The following is a 13,676-nucleotide window of genomic DNA, read 5'->3' as shown; positions in this document are numbered from 1 at the left end:
GCAGTGGGTTGGGCCACAGTCCTGTTCTCCAGTGGGTCTGGGGTTTGAGCCCGCTTGGGGTGCCTTGTGACAGACTGGTGTCCCGTCCTGGGTGTGTCCCCTCCTCCTCCAGCCTTATGCCCTGTGTTGCTGGGTTTGGCTCCGGTTCCCCGCGACCCCGTATGAGAAAGCGGTTCAGAAAATGTGTGTGCGTTCAGCCTGCAATAACTAGTTTTGGACAGTCTAGTGTCTGCTAACCAGGGATGAATATACTTTGAAGAAATAGCCCTTGAGTAGAAGCAGACCAAATCAGGCCAAAAGAGCTGGTTTACACTTACAAGATGAATGAATCTTCATAAAAACCGTGTCAGAATGTCAAGGTAGCTACTTGAAGCAGCCAGTGAATCATCTGGCAGATCTTTGCACTTGTCCACCTACTGGTAGTTTGCTGCTTTATCAGAAAATGCAGTTTTACTTATTACAAGTGATGGGTTTTGATGTCTTTTCAGTGAGCCAGTTCATTTGGCTCCTTTAAGCAAAAGGTTGGATTATTTGGCCTCCAACTCATTTTTAATTAGGGGCGTTGTTTTTCTTTTCAGTATCATTTAGGCTTTGTAACTGGTGTTCTCTGTTTGTATATAATTTATCTTGTTACATGGATGTAATCATAGCCTCCCATAAGAAAGCCAAAATGTATTACTCTCAAAACTGATTAATTTTCCATGTTTTATTCCGTATCTACAGTGCAACAGCGCCACACCATGGTGACGATGATAATTTAACTCATATTATTCGGAAATATGTCAGTGGTCTTTTTTTCCTGCTTATTTAAACGCAAACTTCACAAAGGCAGCATCACTAAGTAACATAGTGTTATTTTTTCTGTCAGTTTTGATAAACATGTATAATTAAGACAATTTCTGAACTCAGAAATCGTTTTTTCTCGTTAGTATCCAACACTAACTGGCCATTACTGTTTGATTTTGCGTTTGAAAACAAAAAATGATATTGATATTGCTGAGATGGTATGTGTGACTGCAGGTGTAAACGTGTGGTGGTTTGAAAGTGTGTTCATTTCACTGACACGGGTTTAGACGCACATATTTTTTTCTATTATGTCATGGCACTTGTACAGCAAATGCCAGAAAGAAACGTCTGTCACCAGGAAGTGAAACTCATAAACCGGAAGTGAAACTCATAAACTGGAAGTGTGTGGAAATAACTGGAGTGCTGAACAGAGAAGCCGCTTCTTGTGTTACGCTTGGTAAGTCGTCAAAGTACAGCTGTTGTATAAACTTTGCCTAATTAACGTGGCGAAGTGTATGAATCTGTGAAACTATAAAGCTCCAAAATTATACATTCTGACTGGTGTAAAAAACGAAAAGGTTAAAAATGTCACACACCGCATCTGTCGCAGCTGCAGACGAAGCAGATGATCGCTTTAAACTAAACAGAGTGAAAGGTTGTGGGTTGATGATGTATGTCTTTAGTATTTTGGAGTTAAAAAGCAAAAATTATCCATTTTATACATCTACACTGGTGTTTTCTGGTTCTTTATGCATGTCTTTTCTGTACTGTGTGAGTCTGGGAGACTAGCCCTGCAGCCCCATGATTCATGAAGAGCAGAAGATGAGAATTTCCAGGAGGTGTTTCACAGTCATTTTCTCTGAATGTTTTTTTGCAAAAACTTTTCAGTGAAAATTTGACCTAGTATTTAAAATTTGAGCAAAAAATCCACGTTCAGCTGTGTCAGATGTGCTTCGACAATGTACAACACACTAAGGATGCTATTTAATCTCTCTCTCTTGCTGTCAAGTGTGTGGAAATGGACGGGCAGCAGGCAGTGATCGACAGGCTGCGAGCTTCCTTTCGGTCAGGGGATTTCCCTTCCTGAGCAGTTTCGCCTGGGTCAGCTAAAAGCCCTCCTAACACTCGTCACAGACAATGAACAGCAATTTTGGAGGCTTTACATGAAGGAGCCTTCGCCAAGGTACAGATCCATTCCCACAGCCATATCTGTGTAAATGTGCATAACCATAAACTGTGTATAACTGTTGTCTGCTAATCCTCTCCTCACAGCCCAAGTTTGAGGCAATTCTGTCAGAGGTAGACATGGTTATAAACGAGCTGTCCTACACCATAAGTCACCTGAAATCCTGGATGGCACCAGAATATGTTGAGAAAAATCTGGTAAGGTGTTTAGAGTGCTGCTGTTAGAGCACAGGCATGCCTGTTAAGGCACGTGTGTATGGGGGGGGGGAAAAAAAAAAAATCACTGTCTGGGAAACAGGCCTCAGATGCTATTTGCATACAGGATTTCTATTTAAACAGTTTTGGCTAGCACAGTTATTTAATTTCAGATGTTTAGTTGCATCTCTGCATTGTACTAAATTCTGTATTGCATGAAAAAGTACACCTGTGTAACCCAGCGTTTGTGAGAAACTGCAGTTATAAATATGATTTATTGTTGTGTTGTTTGTCCGTCGCTGTCAACGAGGACCATCTAGTCAGACTCGGGTTGGGGCGCGGGTGCGTTGTGCGTGCGCAGATGACTAATTAGACCGATTTGCGCTCGAAATGTTCTCTGACGCTGTGGATGTGTGATTGTTGCCCTTCTGTTGGGAACGAGTGCCTCGAGATTTCCGTGCCTGTCGTTTTTGCTGGCTAAAGTTGTTTTATTGGCTTCGTACAACATCGTGCCTTTATGTATGGAGGTGCGCCATCCCGTTTGTTCTTTGCAGATTCTTCCCAGCTATCCATGTTGAATATGATTTATTAGACATATTTGGGTGGAGGAATGTGTTTGAAGGAAAAGCACTATGCACACCAAACCTCTAATTATATATATTTTTTTTCTATAAATCTTCTCTCCATAATCATCCTCAAATTTCTTAGGCAACGAAGCTGGATGACTGCTTTGTCGCAGGGAGCCCCAGGTGTAGTATTGATTATAGGGGCATGGAATTACCCTTTCCAACTAATTTTGTTGCCCTTGATTGGGACAATAGCTGCAGGTACACATTTTTATTTTTATGTACATCTTGTGGTATTGTTTAGGCAAATGCAGCTATGCGGTGAATTAACAAGTATGTGTTTGTTTAGGAAACTGTGCTATTGTGAAACCCTCTGAAATTAGTGTGACAACAGGAAAGCTTCTTGCAGACCTCATTCCGAAGTACCTGTCTCAGGTATGCAACATAAGCTGTGTTGCATTTTCTCTTCTTTTTAAAAAAAAAATTTTTTTTTTTTTTTTTTTTTTTTTAAAATCTGTGACTCCAACGATTCTGCAGCTTTATGACTTTGTTCCCATTTTCTCATTCATGTCCATGGGTTGTTGTAGGAATGCTATGCAGTAATATGTGGTGGAATTGAAGAAACAAAGAAGTTACTGGAGAATAGATTTGATCATATCTTCTACACAGGTACAGTCTGAATGGTTACAAGGCAAAGAGAAGTTGCTGCGATCAGTGTGAACCACAATAAATTTACATCTAAGCTCTCTGCATTACTGTGCCTGTGTCAAGCATCTTATTTCTTTAAAGATTTTGACTTTTCTGTTATTTGCAGATTTATGTTTACTGACATTATACAGTTGGTATTTCGTAATGATTGAGGTTTTAAAAAAGAAACCATGTAACGACTGAAAGCTAGTTGCTGTCTGGCTGCTGTAAAAGTGTTTTTAAGCAGAACATGTTAATCCGTAATCAGCAATCTGTCAGTAATCCAGATAATCTAAGATACATCCCAAGTATCAGCACCATTCAAATTCTTAATTGAACATCTTCACTTTTTAATTCCCCACCACTTGATTTCAGTTGTACACTGCATTATTCCTCTCTCCACCCCCATGTCCTGCTAAGGTTCCCAGGCTGTGGGTCGCAGTGTCCTCCAGGCGCAGCAGTGCATCTCACCCCCGTCACTCTGGAGCTGGGGGGGAAAGTGTCCCTGCCTAATGTATGGCAAGCTGGACATCCAAGCAGCTGCCAAGAGACTTGTCTGGGCAAAGTCTTCAATGCGGGCCAAAGCTGTGTGGCACCGAGACTATGTACTCTGCAACCGCCAAACATGCGAGGCCCTTGTGCCCGCCCTTCGTCAAGCCCTAGAGGCTTTCTATGGTCAGCGACCACGGAATGTGACGACATGGGCCGCATAGTGTCACAGAAGCACTGTGCCCGGCTAGTGAGCTTGCTGGAGAGATCCACTGGCAAAGTCGTAATTGGAGGAGAAACCGATAAGGAGGAAAAGTATATTGGTGAGAATGGGGATCATAAGATATTTTCATTTGGGATAGGGTGAATTGTGACTTATAATGGGAGTGTGTGGACTACTGTGGCATGGGCAGTTGTCTTTTGCAGTATCTCTGTTGCAGGAGACTACCACACTTTTATTCTCTTGTCTGATATTCCTTTTTATATGTTCAGTAAGTTATGGTAACAGCCACTTTGGAGTGAAAAACAGGCCAGTCAAATACCTTAATCCATTAATTCGTGTTCACTGTAGAGGACACATTTTAAGTGTATCTGCCTAACTGTACATGTATTATGTTGAGCCTTAATGCAATTTAGGAGGTTTTGTGTTTTTAAATTACATCACGTGTGTGTGTGTGTGTGTGTGTGTGTGTGTGGGGTGTGTACAGCTAGAAATCTAGAAATGCATGTAGAACTTGTTGTTGTTGGGTCTGAGCGGGATAGTATCAACATTTTAAATTGGTCAGTGCCCGCAGAAGAACAGTGGTGTGTGTTCTTGCAAATGTTTATGTTTGGAAGACAAGTAGATGTGTGGGTAGGCATTGTAGTGTGTCACCTTTAGCACGATTCTAAACTGGAGGTCCTCTGCAGCCCCCACAGGTTGGTAGATGTCAAGGAGACAGATGCACTCATGGAGGAAGAGATCTTTGGCCCCATCCTGCCCATCATCTCTATTGACACACTTGCAGATGCTATCAGCTTTGTTAATGCAAGAGAGAAGCCTCTCGCTCTGTATGTTTTCTCAGATGAATCTAAGGTGAGCTCTCTGAAAGTGTAGCTTAATCCCACCCAGAAAACCTGCCAATAACAATGTCTGATCCTATAGCTTTACTTTATCTGATGAAAGCAAAAATCTTTTTTTTTTTTTTTTTTTTTTTTTTTTTTTTTTTTTTAAAAAAAAAAAAAAAAACCTTGGCTGGCATTGTGTACAGGATATTCTCTAGACTATGATCCTGTTCTTCTGAGATAGGCACCAGACCACAGGAGCCTGTTTTGGACAAGTGGTTATGAATAATGAATAAAAAGGGTTTTTTTTTTTTTTCTTCCTGATAAGGTGGTCCACACAGTTTTGGAGCAAACCAGCAGTGGTGGTTTCTGTTCTAATGACGGCATAGTCCACATGTGTCTACCAGGACTGCCTTTTGGAGGAGTTGGTAAGTGACTGTGTCCTTCCGTCCTTTAACCATTTTATTTGTGTCTAAGAGACTTGCCTCGAACTCTGCACAAGATTCTGCCATGACATTCCTTTAATCAGTGAAATTGGTCTCATCTGTAGTCCCTCCATGAGTCAACCAGGATGTTATTTAGAACCTGTAGTGGAACCAGAAAAATTCTGTTCAGGCTTTTTGGATAGCTCACGCTAATAGGACACAGGAATTTTTCACAAAAACAACTGTAGTATGATAATTCCATTCTTTATAGGCAACAGTGGGATGGGCAGCTACCATGGACGGTGGGGCTTTGAGACGTTCAGTCACCGGAGAGCCTGCATGCTGAGGGGATGGGGCTTAGAGCGGGTCAACGTTCTGCGCTACCCTCCTACACTGAGAGCAACCTAGGATGGCTGCGCTGGGCCACAGGTGCGAGACGCCAGGGCTGGGGCTGTTCTGTCATGTGAAGCTCAGCTGACGTGCAACAGAGCACTGACCTTGTGTGCCATTACTGCAGAATGCTAACAAGCTGCCAAGGCCTCTTTTTTACTTACATTTTTATATAATTTGCTAATGATGCTAATCAGTTATTCACAGATGAATTCTCATGAATTTCCTCTTGATTTAGCTGACTGACTACTACAGTATAGTCTTTCAGTGTAGACACTTGATGTTTAGAATACATGAAGGTGAAGGGTTGCATTGGTTGAAGTGCCATGCACTTGTATTGTATTCAGTTCTTGGGGGAAATCTGTTCTACATTAAGGAGATAAGTGTTTACATACAGGCTTAAGGTCATTACTGCAGCAACTGCAGATTTAATTAGCTGATCCCTTTCATAATCTTAAGTTACTTAGGGACCATTTTTGAGCCTTTGTCCTTACAGGATTCTTCCTTTCATACGAAATACTCTGGTTTTACCATCTCTTCATGGTGGAGTCAGAAGTAGCACTTTGCACTTCATTTAACATGTGGCTCAAATTATGCATTATAGGCATTTATGATACTCTGATGTACACATTGTCTTTGTTCTTTATGGGGTCTCAACACTAGCTTTATACAAATAAACTAGCCAAGGTATGAGAGTACATATATTTTTGCAGAAGTATTAAATTTTAATAAAATGTACTGACAAACTGTTCTGTTTGAAGGTGCACCTCTTTCTTGCCATTAGTAGCTAGCCCTACACAATCATGTATGTAAACCTTGTGTTTCATGGTATTCTTTAGTAGGTCCCATTCTCCATGAACATTCTTGAGTTTAACAGTGTCATCTCCTTTTATTTACTGTTTCTTTGGTCTCTGTATACAAATTTTAATTTTGACATTTAAAACATCCTGATCTTAATGGAAACAGTTAATTAAAAAAAAAAAAGCTCTCAAGCAGTATGTAAAATGATTATCTCCAAAAATGTGAAACTGAGGGTAGAAGTAGCAAGTGAAAGAAAATAACAGCATATTCAAATATACAAGAGGTCACCAGTAAAACAAGTGTGAGACATTGCCAAAAGCATGGAGACACATTATAGACTATCTTTGTAAATCCAGGCAAGACCTGTATTTATTCAGTCTTGCATGTGAAGGTCTGCTTTTTCCATTTTACAACGTAATTCAATAAGAATTTCACAATTGAGACTACCAGGTATTGACCTTCTATTTTTTTTTCACATTTAAATATTTAGCATTTACTTAAATGTTCCCCAACACTCAGTACAGAGGTACAGACACAGTTCTCCTGGGCTGGTTTAGGGTTCAGGTTTGTAGGATGAAGGCGGGCTGCTTGCTACAGAACCCTGTACAGGCCTAGCAGCATCAGAGGGGGCAGAGGGGCTGGTGGAGGTGGGCGCTTCCTTCTGCACAATCTCAGGCTCGTCCTTCCCGGCCTGGGGTGGGTGAACCAGCACCCGGTCAATAATGCCGAAGTCCTGGGCCTCCATGGGACTCATGTAGCGGTCTCTCTCCATGACACTCTCTGAGAGGTGCGGCACAGCGGAAGGAAGGGGTGAGTTACAATAACATCCATATCTTGATACTCTGCATCCAGTCTGCCTTATGCAGAAAACCACACGTGCACGATCCATAATGGATCCATCTCAAACTGTATTTAAAATCCTCTTTACCAATGGTTTCCAGAGGTTGTCCCGTGTGTTTGCAGTAGATGTTATTGATCTGCCTCTTCAGTTTTAGAATCTCCTCAGCCTGGATGGCAATGTCAGTGGCCTGACCCTGTGCAAACACCACAACCACATTTGTAATCCATGTTATGGGTCCATGTCACATCTCCTTTTGCCAGTGCCATCTTTCCCCAAGCTGCCTCACCCTTGCTCCACCTGAAGGCTGGTGCACCATGATCCTGGCATTGGGAAGTGAGTGCCTCATTCCATTGGTGCCTGCAGCCAGCAGAAGACTGCCCATGCTGGCTGCCTGCCCCACACACCAGGTGGAGATGGGGTTCAGAATGTACTGCATGGTGTCATAGATGGCCAGGCCAGCTGTGATCACACCCCCTGGAACAAAGAGGAGGAGCAAGGCTTGAATACACTGACACACAGCACAGATGACCGTTAAAATTTTATACAAGTCTATGAAGAAAAAAAAGAATCCTTTTGCACATGCTGAAGCATTCATCCACAATGTTTGCCTTTACACAGTGTTTGCCTATAATTTAACTTTTTTTATATAGCATACAGATTGCAATTGTTTGTATAATAGTAGGAATGCATGTTAAAGAGTTTACTGCAGACATTTAGTCTAAAGTATCTTCCTTGTACTGAGTTACCCATCCTTATTTTTTAAGACTTTGCCAACTGGAGAGGCCCATCTGCCTGTACTTATTCACTCACCAGGACTGTTGATGTACATGTGGATGGGTTTGTTGTTGCTCTCTGACTGAAGGAAGAGTAGCTGGGCAATAACCAGGCTGGCCACAGAATCATCAATCTCGGAGAGACAGAGAAAGTTATCCAGTAACTGCATGAAGACTTACCAGTATATTCACACCAGACAGCAAACACCAGCAGCAGATGCCAAGGTCCCAACACACACCCTACAGGCACTGGTAGGCTTACCGGTCCCATGACGCAAATTATCCGTTCTCTAAGCAGCCTTGAGTAAATATCATAGGCACGCTCACCTCGGCCCTGGACAAGAGAAAAGAGAATGGATTGCATGTTCTACACGTTGAATTTGTTGAATTTTTTTTAAGAAAGAATTTCTGACAATGTTGAACATGTGATATATAGCAATTTCCTGACGCCAGAATGAAAGAGCACAATGACTGCTATCCATGAGCCGTCACTAAATCTGTAAAAAGTGCCAACCCCTCACCGTCTGTTCCACCACAATGGGGATGAGAGGGCTTCTCCATGGAGGGCTGTGGTGGACAAATCGGCTCCCCCTGACAACCTTGAGCCCATTTGTCAAGAAGCGCTGAAAGGGACACAAATATAACCAAAGAGGTACTTAGACACAGAGGCAGCCCACAACCTAGCAACTAACAATAACAACAGAAACTGATTTGTAACAAGTTAACCTCATAAAACAAATTCTCAACACTTGAATATATATACATATTCAATTCACTTCTCAACTTGTCCTGGAGGACCAACTACTAAGTCTAAGCAACTGAAAATACAATGCAATGAGTGCATTACATCAATAATATAAAATAAAGGTCTCAATTCAGCAGCTAGTTGGCATCCAATGTCCTTCATAAATCTAACTATACATCTCCCAGTGTTTGCATTTTTCTTTTAAAGCCAAACTCACCCGAATAAGCATAACTAGTCCTTGTAAACGTGAGTCCCTCTGTATGGACCCGGAAAAGAACTATTACCCCATAATCCTCCTCTAAAGTCGCTCGCAAGCGCGGCCGCGGTCACGTGACAAGGTCGCATTAAGCTGCCCTTTTACTCCTGTTTCACTAGGTGGCAGTGATGAGCTTAGCAAATGTAACCCGAACGAGGACAGTAAAAAGTGGGCGTTTTATTCACATAACTGGGGAATAGTTTTTTGCCCAATTTTTGTTTCATATACTGTACATATATACATATTATTTTGGATATTCAAAATTATTGTGGAAGTCAAGTCGTACCGCGGATTTTCACTGTGAATAAATGAAGAGGAGCACCACCGGGAAAGCGCCTGATCGCAGTGCTAAATATAATATATGTAATTGTAATGAAGGGCACGAGGCCGCGAGGAGAGAATCACGTTGCAGGGAGAGGACAATGCGGCCCTTTCTCTGTCGGTGTAGCACACTGACATTAAAGTGCACGGCAACAAGTAGTATTTCAGCGGAAACTCTTTCAAAGAGCCGCGGCGAAATGACTGTATTAATAGGGCGTAACACAGGGCCGGGGGCGTGTCCTCAGTGTGTGTGTCTGTCAAGCGGCGTGGTTCGGTCCCCAAACCTTACCGCTTTGCTCCACGTTTTCCTCGATGCCCCTAAATAAAATTCTGTGTATTTTATGAAGCAATTAATTACTGGCTCCGTGGTATTGAGAGTGGATTTTCTTGCAGCTCCAGAAAATGTGCTTTGTCTGTCCTCGCGCAGTCCCGTGCCTCATCTCGCCGCGCTCCCGCTCACTCCGCCGCCGCCGCCGCCGCCTGCGACGGGGTGGGGCCGCGAGGCGCGCTCACAATAGCCACTTTGTTAATTGCGCGTTCACGTGGCCCTGGCAGCAGTGTCTGTGACAGCGGTCCGTGCGGTCGGAGTGTGAGTCGAGGGACGGCTGGTTCGAGAGCGACTCTTTTTCCAGCCTGTCCGCTCCAGCCTTTTTTGGGTTCAAACAGCGGTCCACGGGCGCGATGTCGAACAACAGCGCGAGCAGCAGCAGCAGCCTCGTGATCGCGCAGAAGCGGTGAAGCAGCTGCGGCTCGAGGCGATGTGTGCGGGAGGATCAAGGTGAGGGCTGCGCTGTCGAAATAAAAAGGCCGAAACCGTGCCGTTTTTCCCAGCATCACACACACACCTCTTTTCCACGGTAGGGTGGCCGTGGTCCGGAGCCTGTTCTGGACATGACAGGGGATACGGGCGAGAGACAGGCAGGGGGACACACCTGGCCGGGACGCCGGTCCATCGAAGGACACGTCACGTGCTGCCTTGCCGGGGTTACCGAAATAAATGTATAATCCTTTTGTGACACTTTTATCATCATCATCATTATTATTATTATTATTATTATTATTACTACATTTAAAATATTGTCTTTTCTTCCCCTTGTGAAGTTGTACACGTTTTGTCCACAGTCGTGACAATTCTTCGGCCAGTGAGGGAACTAGAAGTTATTTTAGGACAGAGCAAAGTTGTGCACAAATCCTGGAGACACGCCCCCCCCCCCCCCAACCCCTAGGCTTTGTATAGTTTTGCATATTTGGAAAGTCCCCAAGTGCAATAGAAAAGAGTGTTTCTAGTGTATTGTCCACAGATGATCCTTTACATGAGCGGTGTAAAAAAGGTGTAAAAGGTGGTTGGTCCCACCGGGCAGTTCGGAGGCTTTCACACACACACACACACACCACAGTGACAAAGGGAGTGATGTTGACAAGTGACACACAGGTGCGTGCAAATCCTGTGTCTGTGTGTTGTGTGTGAGAGAGAGAGAGAGAGAGAGGGAGGAGAGAGATACTGATGTACGGATATTTACAAACAGAGCCGTTGACGTGTGTTGTTTTCTCTCTATTTGCATGGACAGTCATGTGAGGATGAGACACTAACGGACCTCTTTGTTCAGCTCTAGTGTGGAGGCAGCGACGTTCACAGCCACTGCATCGGATGGGATATCGCAGCATTTTCTCCCGCTTTATACAGTACTGCCTCCTTCCTAATTTACTCCACGACACACAGCCTTATACTCCGAGGGAGCTGGATGACTAGGAAAGATCACACTTGTATTCCCGCATTGGTACCCGCCTGAGGTGCTCCGTGTTGTGGGTGCACTTTCCCACTTATTTTTCCATAAACCATTGGAGAATAAAAAAAAAAAAAAAGGTCTGCGGAAAACGTCGGTTCTGTAAGTCGGATAGTTGAAGGTCATGGGCTTGCTGATTCATTTTCACATCCGTCTGCCTGGCGGGGATTCTCTCATGAAAGATTTTGTCTCAAACTGCGTATACAATCTTTTATAACTGATGCGTATGAAAGTACTTGCTACTCAAGGGAATTACCATCTTAAGTTGAGCAACATGGGACAACGCAGAGTAACCGTGTTTGTGGGGGTTATAGCACCGGGTGCTCTGGTTTCCTCCACACCCCAAGGACATTGTTTCAAGTGAACGGGGCTGTGTGTGTGTGTGTGTGTGTTTGTGTGTTGGTTTGTGTGTGATGGCCCTGTAATCCATGCAAGGTGTACCCTACCTTATGCACTTCTCTTCCAGAATAGGCTCCAGACCACTGTGCCTCTGCGGGGGCAAGCAGTTATTAGTAATGGATGCATTAATTCTTTTTTTTTTTTTTTTTTTTTTTTTTTTTTTTTTTTTTTTTGCTGGCATTACTTGATTCTGTTTTCATCCATTGATAGAAATTATAGCACATTATCAGCTGCGAGCAAGCGTAAGTAGATTGCGTGTATATGGACATGGAAGATCCTACTCCATCTGTCCATGTCTGTAGTCCATTTGTCCCATTCTACACTGTTAAGTGTGTTCTCCAGGTGTCCCAGGCTGCTGCGGACCTCAAGACGTTCTGCATCCAGAATGCGCACAAGACCCCCCTCCTCATGGGAGTCCCGTCCAGCGACAACCCTTTCCGCCCCCCCAAGTCGTGCGTCCTTTTCTGAGGTATGGTCCTCTTTGGCCTGGGCTGCATCTTTACTGTCCACTGCCCCCCTTCCAGACCCCTTACTGTTCTGACCATTACACTGTGGCTTCCAGTTGCTCTGTTTACATTTACATTTGTACATCTCGTAGAAAATACAATGTGTACGTTACATTAGGAGAAAAAGACAGATGCAGATGCATGATTTTTAAGTAAAGTTAGTTTCTTTCCACCATATGAACTAATGTTCATCACACAAGTAGCTGCATAAAGTTTTATCCAAATACCTATGAGTCCTAGTCACCAGCCTAGTAATTCATGTATAATATATATAAACATTTACGTTACATTACAGGAGTAGCTGCGTAAAGGTTTATCCGGGCATGATCTTTAAAGTTACGGGCAATGAACATTTACACCTTACATGAACTTAAGAGATCATGGGTGAAGGGAGTCTGGAAGGGGTGAGTTTTAAGCCTCTTTTTTTTTTTTTTTTTTTAAAATGTGGACAGGGATTCAGCAGTTCTGAGTGGGGGGTCGTTCCGCCCCAGCAGTGCCAGAACCGAGAATGGTTTTACACACCATGTCAGGCATGTCCTATAGATTTTAACAAACATTGCGATCGGTGTATTTTCTGGTCGAATTTAGGCCTCTTCAAGAGAACACGAACTCATCGATACGGCAAAAGTGCCGCCAAATGAAGAATGTAAATGTACAATAGCGTGTGGTGACGTGTTTATTCTTAATTTTTCTGTCTCAGGGGCAGATGGCGTGAAGGCCTGTGTGTACCGGGGCGCGTTTCTGTCTTCACACGGTCACTGTCCCGTAGAAGACGCCGATCCCTGCGAACGCATCTTCCAGTAACGCAGGGGGATTTCTGCCCTTCAACGTCCTGCCTTAAAATTCAAGGACCTCGACATTATTCTCTGACACTTAAAGCCTTCGCAGTTATGTAGCTGCTCTTTTCTGTTACTGTACATTTAGTTTTCTGCTTTTTTTCATGGAGATTCTTCGCAGTAAGGACACATCTGCCTCTTCCTTTCACAAAGGGTGACGTTTTCATTGCGTGCGACACTAATTATTATTGAGCTCAAATAAAGTGATAAGAGCTTGAGGTTCTTTTTTTCATTGCGAATTGTGTGTTCATTTTGTTTCTCAAAGTAATATGATGTCAGGTTCAAATATGACTTTGTGGTTGAGTTTGAAGATTGGTGGCAAAACTATGCAATTTTCAGCAGGGCACAAACACATTAGGTACTATATCTTAAATTTGCTCCTTCTATGTGAGGTATTTATCAGAATTTACTACAGTAGCTGAGCAATGCATAGCATATATAGCTGTCAATGCAGGAATCAACATAGTTGAATGGGCTTTGGAAGTTCAAAAAGCTTTTTTTGTGCGTAGTGCGACTGCTTTGGTCCTCTGTCGTCTTCTTTTCTATAACATCTGTCTTTCTGCCTTCACTTTAATTTTTTTCCACATTATACATAAAATCCATTCCCTTTGTGAATTCAACTGGCTTTTGCTGGCAGCAAAAACTCT

At 43.2% G+C, this 13,676-nt stretch overlaps 1 protein-coding gene and 2 pseudogenes across 1 annotated transcript; 2 read left to right on the top strand and 1 right to left on the bottom strand.

Annotated features, from left to right (window-relative positions):
- Window positions 1-2,028: 2,028 nt before the first annotated feature.
- LOC114910210 (aldehyde dehydrogenase family 3 member B2-like) lies at window positions 2,029-5,937 on the top strand (annotated as a pseudogene).
- A 971-nt stretch (window positions 5,938-6,908) lies between these two features.
- Window positions 6,909-9,184, bottom strand: LOC114910208 (ATP-dependent Clp protease proteolytic subunit, mitochondrial-like). Its single transcript, XM_029250385.1, has 7 exons — window positions 9,145-9,184; window positions 8,704-8,805; window positions 8,445-8,516; window positions 8,220-8,316; window positions 7,696-7,883; window positions 7,497-7,602; window positions 6,909-7,348 (listed from the first exon to the last, which is right to left on the bottom strand). Exons 1-7 carry the CDS (start codon window positions 9,154-9,156, stop codon window positions 7,122-7,124), a joined length of 804 nt encoding a protein of 267 aa, XP_029106218.1. The 5' UTR covers window positions 9,157-9,184; the 3' UTR covers window positions 6,909-7,121.
- A 1,001-nt stretch (window positions 9,185-10,185) lies between these two features.
- Window positions 10,186-12,155, top strand: LOC114910156 (guanine nucleotide-binding protein G(I)/G(S)/G(O) subunit gamma-5-like; annotated as a pseudogene).
- Window positions 12,156-13,676: the final 1,521 nt, after the last annotated feature.

This window comes from Scleropages formosus, chromosome 3, assembly GCF_900964775.1.
Source record: "Scleropages formosus chromosome 3, fSclFor1.1, whole genome shotgun sequence".
In the NCBI taxonomy this organism is placed as follows: Eukaryota; Metazoa; Chordata; class Actinopteri; order Osteoglossiformes; family Osteoglossidae; genus Scleropages; species Scleropages formosus.
This window is presented reverse-complemented; position numbering and strand designations above follow the sequence as displayed.

Coding starts and splice junctions, on each gene's coding strand:
- LOC114910208 (XM_029250385.1), bottom strand. Junction 8,517..8,703: donor CCATTGTGGTGGAACAGACG/GTGAGGGGTTGG, acceptor TCTCTTGTCCAG/GGCCGAGGTGAGCGTGCCTA. Junction 7,603..7,695: donor AGCCTTCAGGTGGAGCAAGG/GTGAGGCAGCTT, acceptor GTGTTTGCACAG/GGTCAGGCCACTGACATTGC.